Genomic DNA, 22,741 nt, shown 5'->3' with positions numbered 1-22,741 from the left:
TAAATAAATTTGAACCTTTCCTAACTCCACGCACTTTATATACATCTTAGCCTCTATTAAGCGCTGCTGTAGACGGTCCAAAGAGCCGCAGGTTGCAGACCCCTGCTTTAAACCAAACTACGAAGTTCTTCTGAAATTTGGCTAATTTATGTTTGAATATTTTGCAAAAAATATGTTTCGGTGCATGATGGGGTTTTGCATCTAAAGCCTCCTGTTTCCCGTCTTACATGCAATGTTGCCAGCAGGGGCGTGCATATATAGACACTAGGTGGTGCTAAAGCACTAGGAAGTTTGCCCTTTATCAACGAAAATGCCCTTTTGAAACTCGTTTTTTTAATATATTTTTTATTATTAATATTATTAAGATTTTACTGAGCTTGGTTTTGAAATGATCTTTTGAAAACCTGAGCCATTAAAAACGACTGAAACAAGGCCCCGAAATGAGCCACCTCCTTGCGCGCACCCGACCAGCCTCTCTCTCTTCCTTTGTCACGTGAACTCGCTCGGTCGCCCGCAGGGCATGCCAGAAGCGCAGCATCATAGCAGTTTTCAGATAGCAGGAACGGTCGCTGACAGGCTGCTTCTCCCGTGCCCCATTAGCCAGGTAATATACAGATCAAGCAGAATCATTTTGTTGTGCATTAAAATGTCTCATTCAGCAGCACCAAACAAGCATTTTTGCCGACTGGTCACCTGATAAACTAGTTAGGCTAGATAAAGTTTTACACTTTAGCCCAAGTCAATGACAGATAACGTGAGGACGACCACATAGGCTACAAATAATTTCGGTAGAGTTTGCAATTGCAAATCTGTGTGTTAAGACAAACGTTTCCTGTTGTATAGGTTTTGTTAGGCAACATAATTTAACACATTTTGGTCTCTTTATTGCGTACTACTTTAAAGTAGTACGCTTTAGTCTGTTCTGTTGGTGGTGTGACTTTTTTCCATTGAAAACTCACGTTTAGAGAATGTTACAAATAAAGTCAAATTTCATTCAACATGCGTGTGTATTTTTTTTTTTTTATAATTAAGTGTTCCACGTGCGCTAAAAAGTGCCCTCCCCCCCCCCCCTCCTGAGCACCTGCCCCCTAAAATGTCTGTGCACGCCTCTGGTTGCCAGGTTGGGATGGCCATCAATGGGTAAAAAATTTCTTTAGATTTATGGCCTAAGAGATCAATAGACTTTGGTTCAATTTGGGCGAGATTTCATACATCCAGGCGGTTTATGAAAATGTTTTGGTCTGGAAAACATGAGGCAGTGACATCTGATGTCACATTCATGTTAATAAGGTGGCAATAAGCAGGCCGGTGTAGATGGGAAAATGCCAGGGCCAAAAATCGCTCCCAGTCCAGCCTGACCTGGTCTAACATTTTATTTCTAAGGATCCCTGCTGGGGAAGAGGGCCCCAGTCGGGCTCTCATAGTGGTTCCCAGGGCTGCTTCTCTTCAACGGGCAGTTTTTGTACTCGGAGGACTCGACGTCCTCCAGCTGGAGAGGGGCCAGTTTTCTTCTGGGCGACCCGATCATCTCCTCGTAGATGGGCGCCGGGGAGTTTGACTTGGGGCTCTGACGGGCCTTACCCTAAACACCATCGAAACACGACAGGAGAAGAAAAACAAATCAGGGAACTGAACAAACTAAGAAACGACAAACTCTCGATTTCCTGTGTCAAAATCAGAGTTTTTCATTCTCTCTTCCAGATTGTCTACAATTATTCAACCTCCAGAGGAGTTTAAACCTTTCAGGAAAGTATGAAAAAAAAAACTCTTTCCTTTAATCATTATATGATTAAAAAAATATTGCGAAACATAAAATATGTGTTGCTGCTAAGCTTTTAGAAAAACATGCTGACAACTCGCAGCAAAGCTTATGAAACCAGAGCGGTTTTTGTGGTGAGCTGGAGAGGAACTACTCTGGCACGCTCTGAGCTAAGCAGGTGCTGTTTTTTTTACCCCCCCTCCTCCTTCTATGAGCGATATCTAATTGCAGCAACCTGCAAAAAAAAAAAAACTTACCTTAGAAAGGGCGACACATCCAACGAGGATCAGGAGGAGGATGAGGACGCCCACGGCGCCTGACAGGGCGTACAGCAGCGTGGGGTAGCTGGAGCAGACGCACCGGTTGGCTGCAGGAAACAAAAACAAAAAAAAAAACATACAGACACGTTTAATATAAAGACAATTTCATTGTGTGAGATATAGAAAAAGGTGATAAGAGAATGTGCACATTAACAGCTCATGTGAGTCGGACCAAAAGCAGAAACCACAGACTTCCTTCCTCCTGAAGCTGCAGTTTGAATTTATTGTTATTTGAAGGACAGCGGTTACTGCAGAGAGGAGGAGATGGAAAGATCCGGAGCGTTCATGAATAAGAACCCACAGAACCAGGTTATCATCGTAACGCAGAGGAACTGATATGATCCACACACTTTGGCCGTTAGCAGGAGAGGAATCTAATCCCTGACAGCTGATTGGCTGGAGATGTTTTGATAGTAGAAGCGATCACCGTTTACATTCTGTGTAGTCGACGCTGTTGTTCTTTGTGCTTATTGTATCTATGCTTCTTTTTCTATGTCTGCTTCTGTCTCCTTGAACCCCAGTGGGCCTCAGCAGATGGCCGCTCACACTGAGCCTGGTTCTGCTGGAGGTTTCTTCCTGTTCAAAGGGAGTTTTTCCTCTCCACTGTCGCTACAAGCATGCTTAGTGTGAGGGATTGCTGAAGAGTCAATCAGTCGATGCAATCAGCTGGTTTTCCTTAGATAGAAAACTTTGAATCAATCTGACTGGATGATCTGGTGAACTGGAAAGTGACCTGAGATGACATGATGTGAATTGGAGCTATAGAAATAAACTGAATAGAATTATTGTTGTGCGTGAATGTTATCTCACAGGAAGAGATCTGGATAGTGTGGCATGTATTTGAACTTTATCCTGCTTGTCTTTTATCTCGACTGAAGCCGCAAAGATCTCACAGTTTGTCTCTACCGCCTGTGCAGCTCCTCCATTCTTCTGTGCTCAAACAGGTTGGATGAAGAGTCTTTCTACAGATTGCCGGTCAGGACTTTGACTAGACCACTTTAACCTTTTACTCATACCTAGTTTATTTTAGCTCCGGTTTTTTGACGATGGTCTTGCAGGAACCCATCTTACAAGTTCCCGGTGAAGAACCCCACACCACCATGCTGCCACTACCGTGTAGAGCTATGTGGATGGTAGTTTGAGAATAATAAACTGAACTTGAAAGCATTGTTTGATCATTCTGATTAAATTGTGTGGTCGGAAAATTTAGTTTCTCTTATTTCATATATTAATTAATGCTATTTATTCACTATAAAAGTTTCCATTCAGCCTGTTTCACCTGCAGAGCCACACAATTCCCCCTGAGCGAGGGATGTTTTTAGACATTCTTTCTTCCCATAACAAACCAGATTCTTTATCAAGGTTTATTCATAAACTTTTACAGTTTAACCAAAGTGTAATTTGTTTTGAACTCTTGATAAGTTTCCATTATTGTAAGTAAGGAGGAGCGAACGCTGCCCAGGCAAGAACAGGGCTGATTACCATGAAATAAGGACCGAATGATGAACTGTTCTCTCTTTAAAAAGATAAAAATAAAGTGCTGACTGAGTGAAATCCATCGATCTCCGTTTATTTAACTGGGGTGAATAGTTCACTACTTTTTTCCACTACAATCTCTTTTTCTTTTTTCTTTCTTCTAAAAAAACAACCTGAACTGATTCAGTTCTATTGAACTTGTTGCTGGGCCTGTTTATGTTTCATTCTTTAGGGGAATCAAAGATGCATATGCACTACTTTATGTTGTCTTATAACACAAAACAGTCAAATAAAAGTTTGTATACCGACAGAATATTGGAAATTAAGTGTTTAAATTAAATAGCAATGGAAGTGCATCAGTCCATAGACAACACTATTATTGATAATGTTGTCTATTAAGTTGTCTTTAGAAAAACTGAGAAATGATCTTAACTTCGGTGGTGGTGGTGGTGAGGGGGGGTTGGGGGTGGGGGGGATATTTATAACCAGAGTTAGCGTGTTTATTCTGATAAACATTGTGGTTTGGAAACTTCTGTCACTTAAGAATGTTGTTAGGTTGTTGCATCAAGTTATCAGATCGCTCATCTACAGCAGGGAGCTTTATTTGGTAGCAGAAACAAATTATATATATATATATTTTTTTTTTTTTTTTCACAGTGTCCTGTCTGGCAATGTGGCAATAAGAATAATTGTCTTGATGCCAAAAAGAGCCCAACAGATTTTACTTTCACATTTTATAATGCATATAAATAGCTTTATTATAATTATGCAGGGAGTTTTACAGTTTATATGGACGCTGCAATGTAAGTAGAGCAGAAAAACAGAAGAAGAAAAAGAGAAAAGATGAAAGAAAGAAGAGATAGAAAGGAGACAATGACAAAACATTTTCAGTCTGCCTCATCACCTGCAACGAGATGAAAAAAGAACAGCACAACCGAAAGACACGGTACGAGATATACAATAAAGCAACACCTTGAAACTATCGCTAAAGTAATATTATTAAGTCTGACATGTACTCTGTGTTACCTGAAGATATGAATGTGGGGTTTCTGTATGAAATTATTACTTTAAAGCTAAAATCCATCTTTTTCTGAGACTTTTGTATGATAAGTGACTTCTTGAAAAGTCAGTTTATTTCTATAGCTCCAATTCACATCATGTCATCTCAGGTCACTTTCCAGTTCACCAGATCATCCAGTCAGATTGATTAAAAGTTTTCTATCTAAGGAAAACCAGCTGATTGCATCGACTCATTGACTCTTCAGCAATCCCTCACACTAAGCACGCTTGTAGCGACAGTGGAGAGGAAAAACTCCCTTTTAACAGGAAGAAACCTCCAGCAGAACCAGGCTCAGTGTGAGCGGCCATCTGCTGAGGCCCACTGGGGTTCAAGGAGACAGAAGCAGCTGGAAAATCTGTCTGAAATCATTTCAACTAGCGAATCGTTAAAGGTGACGCTTGTCCTGCAAATCAATGACTGATGAATACAATCAGTTTTTTTTTTTTGTTAAAATTCTTAAGATATCTCCAAAAACAGTCTAGAGTAAAGGTAAACAGTATGGTGTCTGTGGGCATGAGGTTGTTCCAAAAGGCCACATGGTGCCAAGCAAGCAGTTGTGAAAATACCACGAGCCACCCACAATTTTTCAGTGTTTTTTTATTTTTCAATGCAACATCATTCAGTGTTAATGCAAGCTTTCACTGATTTAGCTCCATACAAACTAAAGAGGTTTGTAACAATAAAGAAGGTTCTAAAATACTTGTATTAGCCTTTACCAGGAGAACCAGAACCAGGCTCAGTGTGAGCGGCCATCTGCTGAGGCCGATTCGGGTTCAAGGAGACAGAAACAGACATAGAAAAAGAAGCAAAGGAGCACTAATCTATAACTACTCTCTTTGTTGGAAAAGGTAACGTTAAGCTAGTTCCTTAAGGAACTCTGTCTGGGACAGAAATTTCCATGCCACAGTGATGACCGAGAGCACATACAGTTAGTGACAGTAAAAGCTGAGCCCAAAGCAATTTGTAGGAGAGAAAGAGGACTAAACACTGAAAAAAACAGACCCAACTCCATCATCTAAAATCTAAGGTGTTAATGGCAGCAGCACAGCTGATATTTCCCTCCATAATGGAGTCACAGCCAAACAGGAACAGACCAGATGAAACTAGATATTAAACTACCAAATACTGCAGAGTGGGAGACTAGAGATAGAATGAAGCAGAATGATGAAAAAGGGGTCCCTATGTCCTCCAGCAGTCTAAGCCTATAGCAGCAGAACTATAGAGATAGCTCAGGATAACCTGAGCCACTCTAACTAGAAGCTTTATCAAAAAGGAAAGTTTTAAGCCTAGCCTTAAAGGAATAGTACACCCAAAACATGATTAGCCTTCATTTTCTACTCACCCCCATGCTGAACAACACTCTGGAGTACTTTTTCGATATCTCAAATGCATCTGGAGATCTGGGAGGCTTCTTGCTGTCTGCTGACATTCAAATAATGGAGGTCTATGGCGCCCGAGGCAGAAAGGTCCATAAAAGTCCACAAAAAACGTGTCAATATTCCTCCATGCTGCTCGTCCAATGTATTCCAAGTGTCCTGAGTGGGTAGCGTCCAGAATTTACTCGAAACGAAGTCATTTAGAATGTTTTTAGAGCATAAACAGTAGTGTATAGGATTTCCTGAAAGCGCGTTCACGAGTCTACGGAAACCGCGGCAGACCAAACCAGACGAAAGTGCGCATTCAGCGTCTGCTCTGCCGATAATGCAAGCGTAGAAGAAGAAATGTGCTGTTTACCTGTGCAAAGAAAGAAACAACGAAAGAAAAATGTCTGAGGACTTCAGTGTTGAGGAAGAGCATGAGTTCTTTGCCGAGCTGAATGCGCTGGTTTGGTCTGCCGCGGTTTCTGTAGACTCGTGAACAGGCTTTCAGGAAATCCTATAAACTACTGTTTATGCTCTAAAAACATTCTAAATGACTTTGTTTCGAGTAAATTATGGACGCTACCCACTCAGGACACTTGGAATACATTGGACGAGCAGTATGGAGGAATATTGACACGTTTTTTGTGGACTTTTATGGACCTTTCTGTCTCGGGCGCCATAGACCTCCATTATTTGAATGTCAGCAGACAGCAAGAAGCCTCCCAGATCTCCAGATGCATTTGAGATATCAAAAAAGTACTCCAGAGTGTTGTTCAGCATGGGGGTGAGTAGAAAATGAAGGCTAATCATGTTTTGGGTGTACTATTCCTTTAAAAGTAGACAGGGTGTCTGCCTCACGGACTAAAACTGGTAGTTGGTTCCACAGGAGAGGAGCCTGAGAACTAAAAGATCTGCCTCCCATTCTACTTTTAGAAATTCTAGGAATCACTAGTAAACCTGCAGATTGAGAGCGAGATAATAGATGCTTAAATTTCAGAACACCCAGCTCTGTGGCGTCACCCACCTTCCACAGAAAGAAAGAACACTGCACCCCTTAGACTGGTGCTTCTGTCTGACCTGCCCCGCAGGAGCAGCTGGCAGCTGTAGAGGGCGCTGTCCTCAGGCTGGAGCTGCAGCAGGGTCAGGTTGAAGGCCAAGCCGCTGGGTCCAGGCGCAGACACCAGCTGGACCCTCTGGGTGGGGAACAGAGAGCTTTGGTGCTGCTGTGAGTGGTAGGCCACCTCCACGGGGGCGCGGCCTGCTTGTCGTTTCAGAATCACGCCTTCCACAGCCAATCCCTCGCTATTTGGGGTGTGACACGGAAGCACAGCTGACCCACCAGTACACGTCTGTATCAGGTCAATGTCCACCGAGCCCGGGGCATCTCCAGGGAGAAGAAGGAATAAAATTGGATGTAATTTAGTTTTTCTTTTAAAAGATTATCCTATGGAGTCCAGTCCTTCTCATAAGGATTCATGGTGAACTCTAATAAAACACCAGGTATAACAGAACACAGAAATTCATGTTCAGAACATTTAAATCAAGAACAGGACAAAAAAATTACAGTTTAACAAAGAAAAGAACATAAATGGATTCGATCAATATGTTCAAGCATTAAAACAGATGTAATGAAATGGAGTTTGTGAATTAATAAGATAATTAAACATTAAACCCACTTGGAAATGTTCACTATTGTTTAAAGATTTCATTTATTAGGGGGGCCACATGCCGAAGGCATGGCCCACCTATTACTATTGCACATATTTATTCCGCGTATTATTATTATAGCTTATAGTTCTCCTCGTCCCCTAAAACTTCGGCGCGTAACTAGTCCCGCACGGTTTGTCGGATCGGGCCCAGAGTTGGCACACGCGTCGGGACCAATGGTGCGATGCGTGCTTGTATAAAACTTTCTCATTAGTCCGAAGGTTCGCGAATTATTAGCGAAAACGTCGCAAAAAAATCCCATAGGAAATGAATGGGGAGAGGTAAAAAAAAGCATAAAAAACAGCGCTTCACTGTGTCGGCATACATTCACTTAGAAAAACAGTTTAAAGCTCAGTTTGTAGATAAATCCTTCCTCTGCATAAAACTGAAGACGGCATGTTGATAACTGCTACGGTTTTTGTATAATCAGACCTCAAGCGCCACAAAGTTTTAGCAAAATCCACCCTTCTAGAGTGGAGAGACTGAAAAGCTAGAGTGTGAGGCAGCCGTTTTTTTAAGACCCAAAAACATTTTAAACTCGCCCTCACGGCCACATATTTATAGCTAGGGTCACCATTTTTGGTCAGTTTGTAGACTGAAACCTCTGGACCCGCACAATGTCTTCGGAATTACGGTAGGATTAATACTTTTCCTTAAAAACCCTCCAGACCGACCTAAAGTTGATCAAAATCAGAGCCGTTTTTCATTGGTTTTGGAGCAGAAGAGGGGAGAAAAACGATTGACAGTATGTGTTTTAAACTCGTCATAAATATTGTTCTGAAAGACACACATACACCAAAGTTGGCATAGTTGGAGTTGAAGGATTGCTGACGCTCACGGTGAAGAAATTTTCTGAATAACTCATACGGTTTTTGCTCAGCAGTCGTTTGTTCGGAGGACATTTTAAGCACCAGAAAGCTGGGTGACTGACCTGCTGCAGCTAGCTCAATTAGAAGCTCAGCTGTGATGAAACGTTTTTTCTTTTTCTTTCTCTTCCCATTCAGGTTGTAGATGACCTACAGCCATGAAAGTTACTCCAATTGAAGACAAGATATAGCTGTCGCTTAGATAAAAAGAATTTTTCAGATATCATTTATGGTTTTTACTCAGCAGTCGTTTGTTCGGAGGGGTGCTTTAGCAGCTTAAAGGTGAGTGAGAGTGAGGTCCTGCAGTTAAAACAAAGGGAGGAGCAGGTGGGATCAGCCATTTTGTTTGTGCTTCGTTTTGGGTTGTGAAAGACCTACAGACATGAAAGTTACCCCAGTCTGAGACAAAGGATAGATGTTGCTTTCACTGAAAGAATTTTTCAGATACCTTTTATGGTTTTTGCTCAGCAGTCGTTTGTTTGGAGGGTAAGCACCTGGAAGCTAGCTGACAGTTAGCTTCTGCAGCAGCCTGCTACAGTGCAGCTGCTGAACTCTTAGTGTGAGGCAGCCATTTTTTTTAAGATAAAACATTTTGTTCTTGCCTCACGGCCACATATTTGGAGCTACAGTCACCATTTTTGGTCAGTTTGTAGGCTGAAACCTCTGGACTCACACAATGTCTTCGGAATTACGGTAGGATTAATACTTTTCCTTAAAAACCCTCCAGACCGACCTAAAGTCGATCAAAATCAGAGCCGTTTTTCATTGGTTTTGGAGCAGCAGTGGGGAGAAAAACGAATGACATTATGTGTTTTCAACTCGTCATAAATATTTTTCTGAATGACACACATACACCAAAGTTGGCATAGTTGGAGTCGAAGGATTGCTGATGCTCACGGTGAAGAAATCTTTTGAATAACTCATACGGTTTTTGCTCAGCAGTCGTTTGTTCGGAGCTGTTCCTCCCATTCAAAAAAGCCTGAGAGCTAAGGAACGATAGTGCTGCGCTTTTCTCTCTGTCACTGACAGGCTCGTTAAGCGTTGTCAAGGTAACCGTGCTTCAAACAGATTTTACCTCTGCTGTTTTAAACAGCACATATTAATCTAATGGAGGGTGAAAGCACTGATTTAACATTGGGAAATGGATACTATATGACTGCTGTCCATGACACTTCCCTTGCCACTCAACACTGATAGACTTTCAAAATAAGACTCCAGGGACCCTACAAAATAAAAGCCTCTATATTTTTTACATATATTTATTGCCCTATATGGCTCAACATTATGACCCAAACTCAACCCCATTTTAGAGAATAGACTCTAGGAGACTGTTTAAAACACACCCTATGGCAAATTTCAAAATAAAAGCCTCCCATTTCCGCTTCATCTACTGCCCTAATAACATGGAAAAAAGAGTGATTTAACGATTGGAAAGTCATCAACTATCATTGCTGGGTCTGAACATTTTCTCTAAACACAACTCTGTTGGACTTTCAAAATAAGACTCCAGGGACCCTACAAAATAAAAGCCTCTAGATTATACTAATGCAATAATTGATGCAAATGGCTCAACATTATGACCCAAACTCTTTCAGGTTGTTTTTATTAGACTCTAGTGACCTTTTCAAAAACACACCCCAGAGCAAATTTCACAATAAAAGTCTCCCATTTACTCTGTAATACAGCAGCTATTCACCTAATAACATGGAAAACCAGTGATTTAACATTTGGAAATGGATTCTATATCACTGCTGGGCATGACCCATCTTTTGATGCACATCCATGATAGACTTTCAAAATAAGACTACAGGGACTCTACAGAATAAAAGCCTCTTCCTTATACACACTCATACATTCTGGCATATTGCTCATAGCCATTTTTAATTTCATCACTGCAATGGCTCTGAGCATGCGGGCGGAGCCCGCCATTGGTGATTTCATCACTGCAATGGCTCTTAGAAGGCGGGCGAAGCCCGCCAATGGTGATTTCATCACTGCAATGGCTCTTAGCAGGCGGGCGGAGCCCGCCATTGGTGATTTTTTTCATCGCTGCAAGGGCACCTAGCATGCGGGCAGCGCCCGCCAACTGCACTTTACCCACTGCGGTTCAATATGGACAACCCATATTACCCTTGTGCATCATATGCTGTGCACGTCTATTTCCCAGATTTCAGCACAAGTGGCACACAGCTCTCTTTGCCCATGAACTAGCCCTCTTTCCTTCCCTCAGCAGCCCTCAAAGGCGTAAGCAGTTGGTCTGGGGAGCCCCAATGTCACTTGCCAGGGCCGTATTGGCACAGTTACCCAGACGGGCAGTAGGTGGCCCCCCTCAAAATTTCTTTAGAAATTTTCTAGTTATAGCTTATAGTTCTCCTCGTCCCCTAAAAACTTCGGCGTGTAACTAGTCACGCACCATTCGTCGGATCGGGCCCAAAGTTGGCACACGCGTAGGGACCAATGGTGCGATGCGTGCTTGTATAAAACTTTCTCATTAGTCCGAAGGTTTGCGAATTATTAGCGAAAACGTCGCAAAAAAAATCCCATAGGAAATGAATGGGGAGAGGGAAAAAAAGCATAAAAAACAGCACCTCACTGTGTCGGCATACATTCATGTAGAAAAACAGTTTAAAGCTCAGTTTGTAGATAAATCCTTCGTCTATTTAAAACTGAAGACGGTATGTTGATAACTGCTACGGTTTTTGTATAATCAGACCTCAAGCGCCACAAAGTTTTAGCAAAATCCACCCTTCTAGAGTGGAGAGACTGAAAAGCTAGAGTGTGAGGCAGCCGTTTTTTTAAGACCAAAAAACATTTTAAAATCGCCCTCACGGCCACATATTTATAGCTAGAGTCACCATTTTTGGTCAGTTTGTAGGCTGAAACCTCTGGACTCACACAATGTCTTCAGAATTACGGTAGGATTAATACTTTTCCTTAAAAACGCTCCAGACCGACCTAAAGTCGATGAAAATCAGAGCCGTTTTTCATTGGTTTTGGAGCAGCAGTGGGGAGAAAAACGAATGACATTATATGTTTTCAACTCGTCATAAATATTTTTCTGAAAGACACACATACACCAAAGTTGGCATAGTTGGAGTCGAAGGATGGCTGACGCTCACGGTGAAAGAATTTTTTGAATAACTCATACGGTTTTTGCTCAGCAGTCGTTTGTTCGGAGGACATTTTAAGCACCAGAAAGCTGGGTGAGAGGGACCTGCTGCAGCTAGCTCAATTAAAAGATCAGGTGTGAGAAAACGTTTTGTCTTTTTCTTTCTCTTCCCATTCAGGTTGTAGATGACCTACAGCCATGAAAGTTACTCCAATTGAAGACAAGATATAGCTGTCGCTTAGATAAAAATAATTTTTCAGATATCATTTATGGTTTTTACTCAGCAGTCATTTGTTCGGAGGGGGGCTTTAGCAGCTTAAAGGTGAGTGAAAGTGTGTTGCTGCAGCTAGCTCAGTTAGAAGCTAAGGACTGAGGACCCGTTTTTCTTATTCTTTCTCTTCCCATTCAGGTTGTAGATGACCTACAGCCATGAAAGTTACTCCAATTGAAGACAAGATATAGCTTTAGCTTAGATAAAAATAATTTTTCAGATACCTTTTACGGTTTTTACTCAGCAGTCGTTTGTTCGGAGGGGTGCTATAGCAGCTTAAAGATGACAGAGTGTGGTGCTGCAGTTTAAACAAAGGGAGGAGCAGGTGGGATCAGCCATTTTGTTTGTGCTTCGTTTTGGGTTGTGAAAGACCTACAGACATGAAGGTTACCCCAGTCTGAGACAAAGGATAGATGTTTCTTTCACTGAAAGAATTTTTCTAATACCTTTTACGGTTTTTGCTCAGCAGTCGTTTGTTCGGAGGGGTGCTATAGCAGCTTAAAGGTGACAGAGTGTGGTGCTGCAGTTTAAACAAAGGGAGGAGCTGGTGGGATCAGCCATTTTGTTTGTGCTTCGTTTTGGGTTGTGAAAGACCTACAGACATGAAGGTTACTCTAATTGAAGTAAAGATATAGCTGTAGCTTAGATAAAAATAATTTTTCAGATATCATTTATGGTTTTTACTCAGCAGTCCTTTGTTCGGAGGGGGGCTTTAGCAGCTTAAAGGTGAGTGAGAGTGTGTTGCTGCAGCTAGCTCAGTTAGAAGCTAAGGACTGAGGACCCGTTTTTTCTTATTCTTTCTCTTCCCATTCAGGTTGTAGATGACCTACAGCCATGAAAGTTACTCCAATTGAAGACAAGATATAGCTTTAGCTTAGATAAAAATAATTTTTCAGATACCTTTTACGGTTTTTACTCAGCTGTCGTTTGTTCGGAGGGGTGCTATAGCAGCTTAAAGGTGACAGAGTGTGGTGCTGCAGTTTAAACAAAGGGAGGAGCAGGTGGGATCAGCCATTTTGTTTGTGCTTCGTTTTGGGTTGTGAAAGACCTACAGACATGAAGGTTACCCCAGTCTGAGACAAAGGATAGATGTTGCTTTCACTGAAAGAATTTTTCTAATACCTATTACGGTTTTTGCTCAGCAGTCGTTTGTTCAGCAGCTGTTCCTCCCATTCAAAAAAGCCTGAGAGCTAAGGAACGATAGTGCTGCGCTTTTCTCTCTGTCACTGACAGGCTCGTTAAGCGTTGTCAAGGTAACCGTGCTTCAAAGAGATTTTACCTCTGCTGTTTTAAACAGCACATATTAATCCAATGGAGGGTGAAAGCACTGATTTAACATTGGAAAATGGACACTATATGACTGCTGTCCATGACACTTCCCTTGCCACTCAACACTGATAGACTTTCAAAATAAGACTCCAGGGACCCTACAAAATAAAAGCCTCTATATTTTTTACATATATTTATTGCCCTATATGGCTCAACATTATGACCCAAACTCAACCCCATTTTAGAGAATAGACTCTAGGAGACTGTTTAAAACACACCCTATGGCAAATTTCAAAATAAAAGCCTCCCATTTCCGCTTCATCTACTGCCCTAATAACATGGAAAAAGAGTGATTTAACGATTGGAAAGTCATCAACTATGATTGCTGGGTCTGAACATTTTCTCTAAACACAACTCTGTTGGACTTTCAAAATAAGACTCCAGGGACCCTACAAAATAAAAGCCTCTAGATTATACTAATGCAATAATTGATGCAAATGGCTCAACATTATGACCCAAACTCTTCCAGGTTGTTTTTATTAGACTCTAGTGACCTTTTCAAAACACACCCCAGAGCAAATTTCACAATAAAAGTCTCCCATTTACTCTGTAATACAGCAGCTATTCACCTAATAACATGGAAAACCAGTGATTTAACATTTGGAAATGGATTCTATATCACTGCTGGGCATGACCCCTCTTTTGATGCACATCCATGATAGACTTTCAAAATAAGACTACAGGGACTCTACAGAATAAAAGCCTCTTCCTTATACACACTCATACATTCTGGCATATTGCTCATAGCCATTTGTAATTTCATCACTGCAATGGCTCTGAGCATGCGGGCGGAGCCCGCCATTGGTGATTTCATCACTGCAATGGCTCTTAGAAGGCGGGCGAAGCCCGCCAATGGTGATTTCATCACTGCAATGGCTCTTAGCAGGCGGGCGGAGCCCGCCATTGGTGATTCTTTTCATCGCTGCAAGGGCTCCTAGCAGGCGGGCAGAGCCCGCCAACTGCGCTTTACCCACTGCGGTTCAATATGGACAACCCATATTACCCTTGTGCATCATATGCTGTGCACGTCTATTTCCCAGATTTCAGTACAAGTGGCACACAGCTCTCTTTGCCCATGACCTAGCCCTCTTTGCTTCCCTCAGCAGCCCTCAAAGGCGTAAGCAGCCCCAACGTCACTTGCCAGGGCCGTATTGGCCCAGTTACCCAGACGGGCAGTAGGTGGCCCCCCTCAAAATTTCTTTAGAAATTTTCTAGTTTATATATACAGCCCTGTAAACCAACCAATAAAGGTGAGTGAAGCACTTAACAGTATGATCACATAAAAAGAAAACAAACGTTAGATCATCAAACCCTCATTGATTAATAAACTAATTAAAAGACTCTGCTGAAAAACATGATCTTAAGCTTGGATTTAAAGCTTTAGCCTGGGCATGTGGTGGAGAGGCGGTGAAAAGAAAGTTTGGCTGCTTTTGAAAATGTCCATGTTTTAAAGGAAAAGTCGCTCATATTCAGAATTCAAACTTCTGAAAGTTCTTTAAATCTGAAATGATTCCATCCTGTTCAATAAATGATCAGTGTTTTTAATTCAGAGTAATTTTCATGTGAATGTGCTTTACTGGAGGCATCCATGTTTGTCAGAGAACACTACTGCCACCTACTGGTTAGTGACGTCACGGTGCGGTATCGGCTGTTGATCAAGTCCCAGTGCTGTATCTGGTGTTTGTCACAACGCGCTATTATCCAAGTCATCTTGAAAACATTCTTCTTCCAAATGTTGGCTACATATTACGGGTTTTTTCTCTGGCCAGAAGTTCGATGGCAAATCCTCCCTCTTCAAGTTGGCGATCCAACGACCAACCCGTCCGTGGAGGATCAGGAATCAGAAAGGTGGAATAACTCTTTTTTTCACTTTTACCCGATGTATTCCAGCATCCAGCTGCCATGCACGTGGGCATTGTCAGTTTCACTATAGCTCTGGTGAATTTCAATGGTGAAGTCCTCTGGAAATCTTCAATAATTGTTGTTGATTGCAGATGTGTCTAGTAGTTCCCATTGACTTAGCTTGTAAAGCGGGGAGAATGGCGCTAGGCTTACCGCACAGTGACGTCACTGCTGGAAGATGGCAGGAGGGAGGGGCTACTATATTTGGGCAAAAAATGGCCGCTCCCAGACTCAGTGATCGCAAGGAAAATTATAGTTTTTTTTTAAATGATTAATGCTAAATTCATTAAATCACTTCAAAGATATTAGTTTTAGGTATAAATAATGATCCACTAATTATTCCAAGCTGACCGGACTTTTCCTTTAAAAACCCATCAAATAAAAGTTTAAACTTGAACCCCAGTGGGCCTCAGCAGATGGCCGCTCACACTGAGCCTGGTTCTGAACTGTAAAGTGCCTTTAGATGACTTGTGATGTGAATTTGGCGCTATATAAATAAACTGAATTGAATTAAATTAAATTTTATTCTAAAATACAGGAAGCCGAGTCCTGGACAAAAGATCCTCAAGAGAAAGCTGATATAGAGACCTTCACACTATTTCAAATCAAGAACCAATAAAAAGCATGAATTGACAATTAAAGAATAGATTTAACTTTGACATGATTTGATTACAGATTTAACTTTCTTATTATATTTAATCTATCTATGAAATATCACCCCCCCCCACCCACCCCCCCACCCCCCAAGTATAAATCTGATTTAAGGAAAAGCACTGACATCTATGATAGCATGAATATGGAAGATATAAACTCTTTAGTAAAGAATATATGTTTTAGGCTTGGCCACTGCTTGGCAGCAGTGAAACTGTCAGGATCAGAGAGAAGAGCCTCGCTGCAGCTTGAGGTCGTCAGCAGAACAGTGGATGGCCAGTCGGTGTGCAAATATGTAACATGATATTAAGAGGTTACACGTCCCTTTGCATGTGGAGCTGGTTGAACGTCCACTTTTAAGGCAAGGCTTTAAACTTTCCTTTTTTATTAGTTAGGTTATCCTGAGCTATCTCTATAGTTCTGCTGCTATAGGCTTAGACTGCTGGAGGACATAGGGACCCCTTTTTCATCATTCTGCTTCATTCTATCTCTATTCTCCCACTCTGCAGAATCTGTTAGTTCAATCTCTAACGTTCTGCTCTCTCTGCTTTTTCTCATAGTAGCTTCATCTGGTCTGTTCCTGTTTGGCTGTGACTCCATCCTGGAGAGAAATATCAGCTGTGCTGCTGCCATCAACACCTTTGTTTCTAGATGTTGGAGCTTGGCCTGTTTTCCAGTGTAGTCCTGTTTCTCTGACTGTGACTAACTGGATGTGCTCTCTTCATGTGAATTGGTGCTATAGAAATAAACTGAATTGAATCGAATTACAAACTTGAAGAGGGAGGATTTGCCATCGAACTTCTGGCCAGAGAAAAAACCCGTAACATATAGCCAACATTTGGAAGAAGAATGTTTTCAAGATGACTTGGATAATAGCGCGTTGTGACAAACACCAGATACAGCACTGGGACTTGATCAACAACAGCCGATACCGCACCGTTACGTCACTAACCAGTAGGTGGCAGTAGTGTTCTTTGACAATTTTTTGTCAAAGAACACTACTGCCTCCGGTAAAGCAGATTCACATGAAAATTACTCTCAATTAAAAACACTGATCATTTATTGAACAGGATGGAATCATTTCAGATTTAAAGTACCTTCAGTGGTTTGGCTGCGTTCGTACGGCAAACTGAAACTGTCCCTGTTTGCTTCTAAACTGGGTTTCTTCACATATGTCAAATATGTCAAAGCCCCCTTCCTGTTTTGAGACAAAATTCTTTTTAAATACTGATTCATTTCTGTCTGATGACACACAACAATTAAATAAAAACTGAAACTAGCAGATTGAGTCTTTCAACACAGGAAGCATAGCAGCAAAACAATAGGGTGGCACACAGTGAGGGGGGGGATTTACCATTAGGCAATACTAGGCAGTTTCCTGGGGCTCCAACTTCCTGGGGGGACCATAAACCTCTGTTTACATGTATGGTTAATATAACTATTCCTTATTAGTGCACATTAATAATGTTTTAGATCAAAATACTTTTGGTAAAACGGCATCAGAACGCTTATAATAAGAAGTAGTGTTGCACCGATGCCATTTTTTGGCCCCGATACCTGGCTGTGCAGTATCGGCCGATACCATTTGTTTGAAATTTGTGTGTATATATGAAGAACTGCAGACTACTTGGATGTAAGATAATTGGCATAATGGCTTCATGTCCAGCTGCTGCCTACCTTTGTGAAGAAGGAAACAAACAAATACAAAGTGAATCCAGTAGAACATTTTATTGCCTACCTAGAATGGGTGACAATAGTTAAAGAAACTTTTGGCTCTAAAAATGGTATCAGTGCCCTATTTGTTGGTACTCGCCGATACTGATATCACCATTTTAGTGCTGGAACGGAGCCCCGACCGATACTGGTATCGGTGCTAAACTAATATTAAGTGTGTCTCATATTTAGCCACTTTTCAGACCCCTCTAGCACTTTGATTTCTAAAAAGCTCCTAGCGCCAAATCTAGAGACTTTTTTCTGCTACTGGAGACTTTGGAGACAACATCTAAAAGCAGCGAACTCTGCTCTCCAGAGCGAGTAGATTGGTAACCCCGCCTCCTGCTCTCCTCTATCTTGTCTGCTGTCATGATTCATGCAGCTATTATTTCATCCAAATGAAAAATGGAGAACAGATAAGCAGATCATGGCTTGTCTACAGTGAAAAGAAGGACTGGGTTATTTACTTTGGCCTTTTTGGAAACACAGGAAGGAGCAATCAGCTAAGTGAGCTTAGTGCTTGGAAAAAATCTTTCATTCCTTTAGAGACAGCATGAAAAGTCAGCTGAGTACAAAACATAGAGAGGAAAACAAGAAGAAAAGGGACAAGAAGAGAGGGACACAACCTAGAACAGATAATGGATGTCTATTCTATTAACAGTTCTCTATCTGTAGGATGGGGCTGTTCTATGTGTTGTCTTCTCTATTCATGGGGCCCCTGTCTGTCTTTTAGAGCTTTGCTGTTAAAATGTTCTGCTCAGCTCTGGGAAAGAGGAGGAAAAGCTGGTGGTTTCTGGAGGTTTCACTTCCTTGCTGCTTCCTGTTCATGAGGGAAATGAGACTCACCGGAAATAACTCGGAGGAAGATCTCAGCGTTTCCTTGAATCCTTTGGTCCTCGGATCCCACCCTCTCCACCACGAACTCGCAGGTGTAGCGGTCTGTGTCCGCGGCCCTCAGCTGGGAGATGCTGACGTTGACAGAGTAATCACTCGGGTCTCCGCTGATGCTCACTCGCTCTTTAAAGGACTCGTTAACAGAAGGGTCGTTCTCTGTGTATTTGAAGAAAACCTCCCCGCTGCGGATCCAGGTGCGCTTCAGGTAGAGACCATAGGGCCGCGGGCCCCTGGGCTCCATGTGGCAGCGGATAAACACAGACTCTCCCTCCAGCCGCTCCACGAAGGAAACCTCCCCACACAGCACTGCAAAGGCATACAAATGGTCAATAAAATGAAATGATGCGATGGCTATTGATCCATTTCTATTTATCTATGGTGTCATTTTTAAATAAAAATAGGAAGCAGGGACATTTTTTTTTTCAAAAATATTTTGAAATATGGGTCCAATAATGACTGTAATGGGGAAGTAATGAGTGTGCAAAAACAAAACTAACGAAATGAGAACAGCATATTTGCTTTTCATCGGTGCAATCCACCGAAAACCTTTAACCCCAGTAAACCAGGAATCGAACCCGCAACCCACAGTTAAAATCTGAGCTTTAAAAAGCGCCTTTATTCACAGTGTGCATTCCCACAACTCTTTAACCTCTTAACCCCGACCTCATTTGAAGTCATTCTCGCCTATTTTTTATACCCAAATGGAAAAGCAAATAACTGAGGAACTGTAAGCCCAAATTACCTGCGTGATACGTCATTTGGAAGCTAAAATCTTCTAGTTTCTGAAAAAAAATAATAAAAATAGTGACTTAAACACAGGCTAAACTGCATGAGTTCAAATATAACTCAAAGTTGTTTTTTTATTCTCATAAAATAATTGTTTGAACATGCTTGAGAAAAGGCAGGTATCTTTGTATTAAATGTGTTCTATGTGATGTCAACCACAGAAAGTTTCAGACCTTCTAGGTGTAACAGTTCCACAGCTGTGGGGCTTTCAACTTTTGGTGTCACAAGCGTCTCCAAACCTCTCCAATTGTGCCAAATTGTGCAAAATGCTTTTACTCAACTGAAGCATTTTGATGGCCACAAAACATTCATGCATTTCTCAGCTTTTTTTCAGAATCAGTTTATACGTATAACAAAATGCAACATTAATAAGATAGAACATCTATCAAAAAATAGTGAAACTGCTGTGTAAATTCTAATATCGGTGTTATATATCATCCCATTAAGCACAGCCTGCGACGTAACATTAAAATACACACTTATACATTAATATAAATCCACATCAGTTCCGTTTTTTAAGTTCCTAAATTGAAGCTTGTGTGTTTCTTTGTATTTTGTTGGACTATCGTAAAGCAAAACTAGTTTTATTTAAGTTACCAAAAAAGCAAATTACACCCATTTCTTAAACATTAGTAGTTACTATTTCCTTAAATTACTTTGAAACGTTGAACTTTAAAACAATTCTTTTTTTAAAGCTAAAAGTAAGTTTGCCAATTTTTTTTTTCTTCCCACATGTCTGCAAATTCTTCTAACATGAAAACATTTTTTATAGTTGTCACTTCAAGTCAATAAGTCGATAAAATCAGCTGGTTTTCCTTAGATGGAAAACTTTGAATCAATCTGTTTATTTTATTTTAATAAACCTTTATCTAATGAGAATAATAATCCCATTTAGATTAAAAACCTCTTTTTCAAGGGAGTCCTGGCAGCAAAGTTCCATAATACACAGAGATACTTTAAATTAAATGACAGGTGCATGAAAAACATATCAAGTAAAACACACAGATAATTGAGGCTGCTTCAAATTTCCACTAAGATAAGATGAGATAACATCTGGTTGAATTGGTGCTATAGAAATAAAATGAATTTCTTTTCATTGAGAGGAATGTGCCTAACTGGGTATGCCTTAAGCTAACTTACCAAATCCTGTCTGTGTGATGAAAGCAGTCCAAAGAAAAGCCAGGTAGAAAATCCCAGCCATCTTCAATGAGCACCGACGCTAAAAGCCACTCTGAAGGAGGATGGAGATGTAAACCATGACACCAAGCATGTACACCATTCAAACATGATGTGATAAAAGTTTGGGTAACCGTAAATGAAACCCAGAGGAACTCATTATAGCTCCACCTTCTAACCTCAAGGCTTGTGCAAGAGGAAGCACAGTCTGAAAAATACAACAATATTCTTGATGTCAAACCCGCTATCTTCTAACAATACATCCATGTCACGTGTATAAAAAAGCAAAAATACTGAGGAATGTGACTCCTTAACGACAATATGGCAATAGATTTCTCTTGTTGTTTGCAGGAGGTTATTTTTGCATCTCATAAGGTTATTAAAATTTGCATTAATTGCTTCACTTCTACAAAAAGTATTGTAACCAGTATTTGAATATCCCAGAGGAAACAATGCTGACTGTCCATCTGTGAACAGGATGTCAACTGTTGTGTTTCTCACAGATAAGTTGCATCATGTTCCATGATCCCCCCCTTCACACACGCACACATACACACATCTATCTATATATATATCTATATATATATAGATATATATATAGATATATATATACTGTATATATATATATATATATAAAACTGTTTTCTCACCCCTCGTGGGGTGGTATGTGTCATCCTCAAGCTGGGGTCCTCTACCAGAGGCCTGGGAGTTTGAGGGTTCTGCGCAGTATCTTAGCTGTTCCTAGGACTGCGCTCATCTTCCTGTACAAATCTCCCACCTTACCAGCACCAAACCAACCCCAGACCATCACATGACCTCCACCATGCTTAACAGATTGCGTCAGGCATTCTTCCTGCATCTTTTTATTTATTCTGCAACTCACAAACGTTCTTCTTTGTGATCCAAACACCTCAAACTTGGATTCATCCGTCCATAACAGTTTTTTCCAGTCTTCCTCTGTCCAATGTCTGTGTTCTTTTGCCCATCTTAATCTTTTTCTTTTATTGGCCAGTCTCAGATTTGGCTTTTTCTTTGCTTCTCTGCCCTGAAGCCCAGAATGCTGCAGCCGCCTCTTCACTGTAGATGTCGACACTGGTGTTTTGCGGGTTCTATTTAATGAAGATGCCAGTTGGGGACCTGTGAGGCGTCTGTTTCTCAAACTAAGGACTCTAATGTACTTATCTTCTTGCTCAGTTGTGCAACGCGGCCTCCCACTTCTTTTTCTGCTCTGGTTAGAGCCTGTTTGTGCTGTCCTCTGAAGGGAGTAGTACACACCGTTGTAGGAAATCTTCAATTTCTTGGCAATTTCTCGCATGGAACAGCCTGCATTTCTAAGAACAAGAATAGACTGTCGAGTTTCAGATGAAAGTTCTCTTTTTCTGGCCATTTTGAGCGTTTAATTGACCCCGGAAATGTGATGCTCCAGAAACTCAATCTGCTCAAAGGAAGGTCAGTTTTGTAGCTTCTGTAACGAGCTAAACAATTAGCCTTCTGAGCCAATGAGCAAACACATTGTACAATTAGAACACTGGAGTGATAGTTGCTGGAAATGGGCCTCTATACACCTATGGAGATATTGCACCGAAAACCAGACATTTGCAGCTAGAATAGTCATTTACCACATTAGCAATGTATAGAGTGTATTTCTTTAAAGTTAAGACTAGTTTAAAGTTATCGGCATTGAAAAGTACAGCGCTTTTCCTTCAAAAATAAGGACATTTCAATGTGACCCAAAACTTCTGAACAGTTTATATTCTCAACTATTAGGATTAGGATATGCTGATCACACTGCAAAAACTATCTAGAATTAAGTAAAAATGTCCTTAATTAAGTGTATTCACCCTTAATTTGAGTAGGTAAATTAGAAAGTTTGACAATGGAATGAGTAATTTTACTCTTAAAATAAGATAATTAGATAATATGCACTTGAAATAAGACAACGCAATAGTGTTTTCTTATTTTAAGTGTAAATGGTCTTCTTCTATTGGCAGAATGTCTGTTTTACCTCCTTAATTCAAGAACAAATGCACTTATTTTAAGAAAAAAATGACCTATCTACATTCAGATTTTTTGCAGTGCAGGAGAGGCGCATGCCGGTGTTGTGTCAGCTGAGCGCACCGATAGTCAAAACCTGTTTATCCCTTTAGTTTATCCCGTTTATCACATTAAGAGCGCGTGTATGACAAGTTTGACAAATTATCAGTGGAGCCCCAAATCAACAAGTCATCATGACAACAGGCAACAGGAAGTGCCTATTTTACCACAAGGAACTGAAGATTTTAATGAAGAAATGAAAAAATGGAGAATGGGTTTAAAAGACAGAGAAAATTAAAAAGGACTGGAAGATGGTAAAGGAGAAGA

The 22,741-nt window shown here is 40.9% G+C and overlaps 1 protein-coding gene across 1 annotated transcript; it reads right to left on the bottom strand.

Annotated features, from left to right (window-relative positions):
• Nucleotides 1–1,128: 1,128 nt before the first annotated feature.
• On the bottom strand, nucleotides 1,129–20,506 carry LOC119775518. Its single transcript, XM_038273515.1, has 5 exons — nucleotides 20,345–20,506; nucleotides 18,371–18,724; nucleotides 7,001–7,360; nucleotides 2,017–2,126; nucleotides 1,129–1,582 (listed from the first exon to the last, which is right to left on the bottom strand). Exons 1-5 carry the CDS (start codon nucleotides 20,403–20,405, stop codon nucleotides 1,379–1,381), a joined length of 1,089 nt encoding a protein of 362 aa, XP_038129443.1. The 5' UTR covers nucleotides 20,406–20,506; the 3' UTR covers nucleotides 1,129–1,378.
• Between the last annotated feature and the right edge of the window lie 2,235 nt (nucleotides 20,507–22,741).

The sequence above is a fragment of the Cyprinodon tularosa genome, unplaced genomic scaffold (assembly GCF_016077235.1).
Source record: "Cyprinodon tularosa strain WSP-4 unplaced genomic scaffold, ASM1607723v1 ctg874, whole genome shotgun sequence".
Taxonomy (NCBI): Eukaryota; Metazoa; Chordata; class Actinopteri; order Cyprinodontiformes; family Cyprinodontidae; genus Cyprinodon; species Cyprinodon tularosa.
This window is presented reverse-complemented; position numbering and strand designations above follow the sequence as displayed.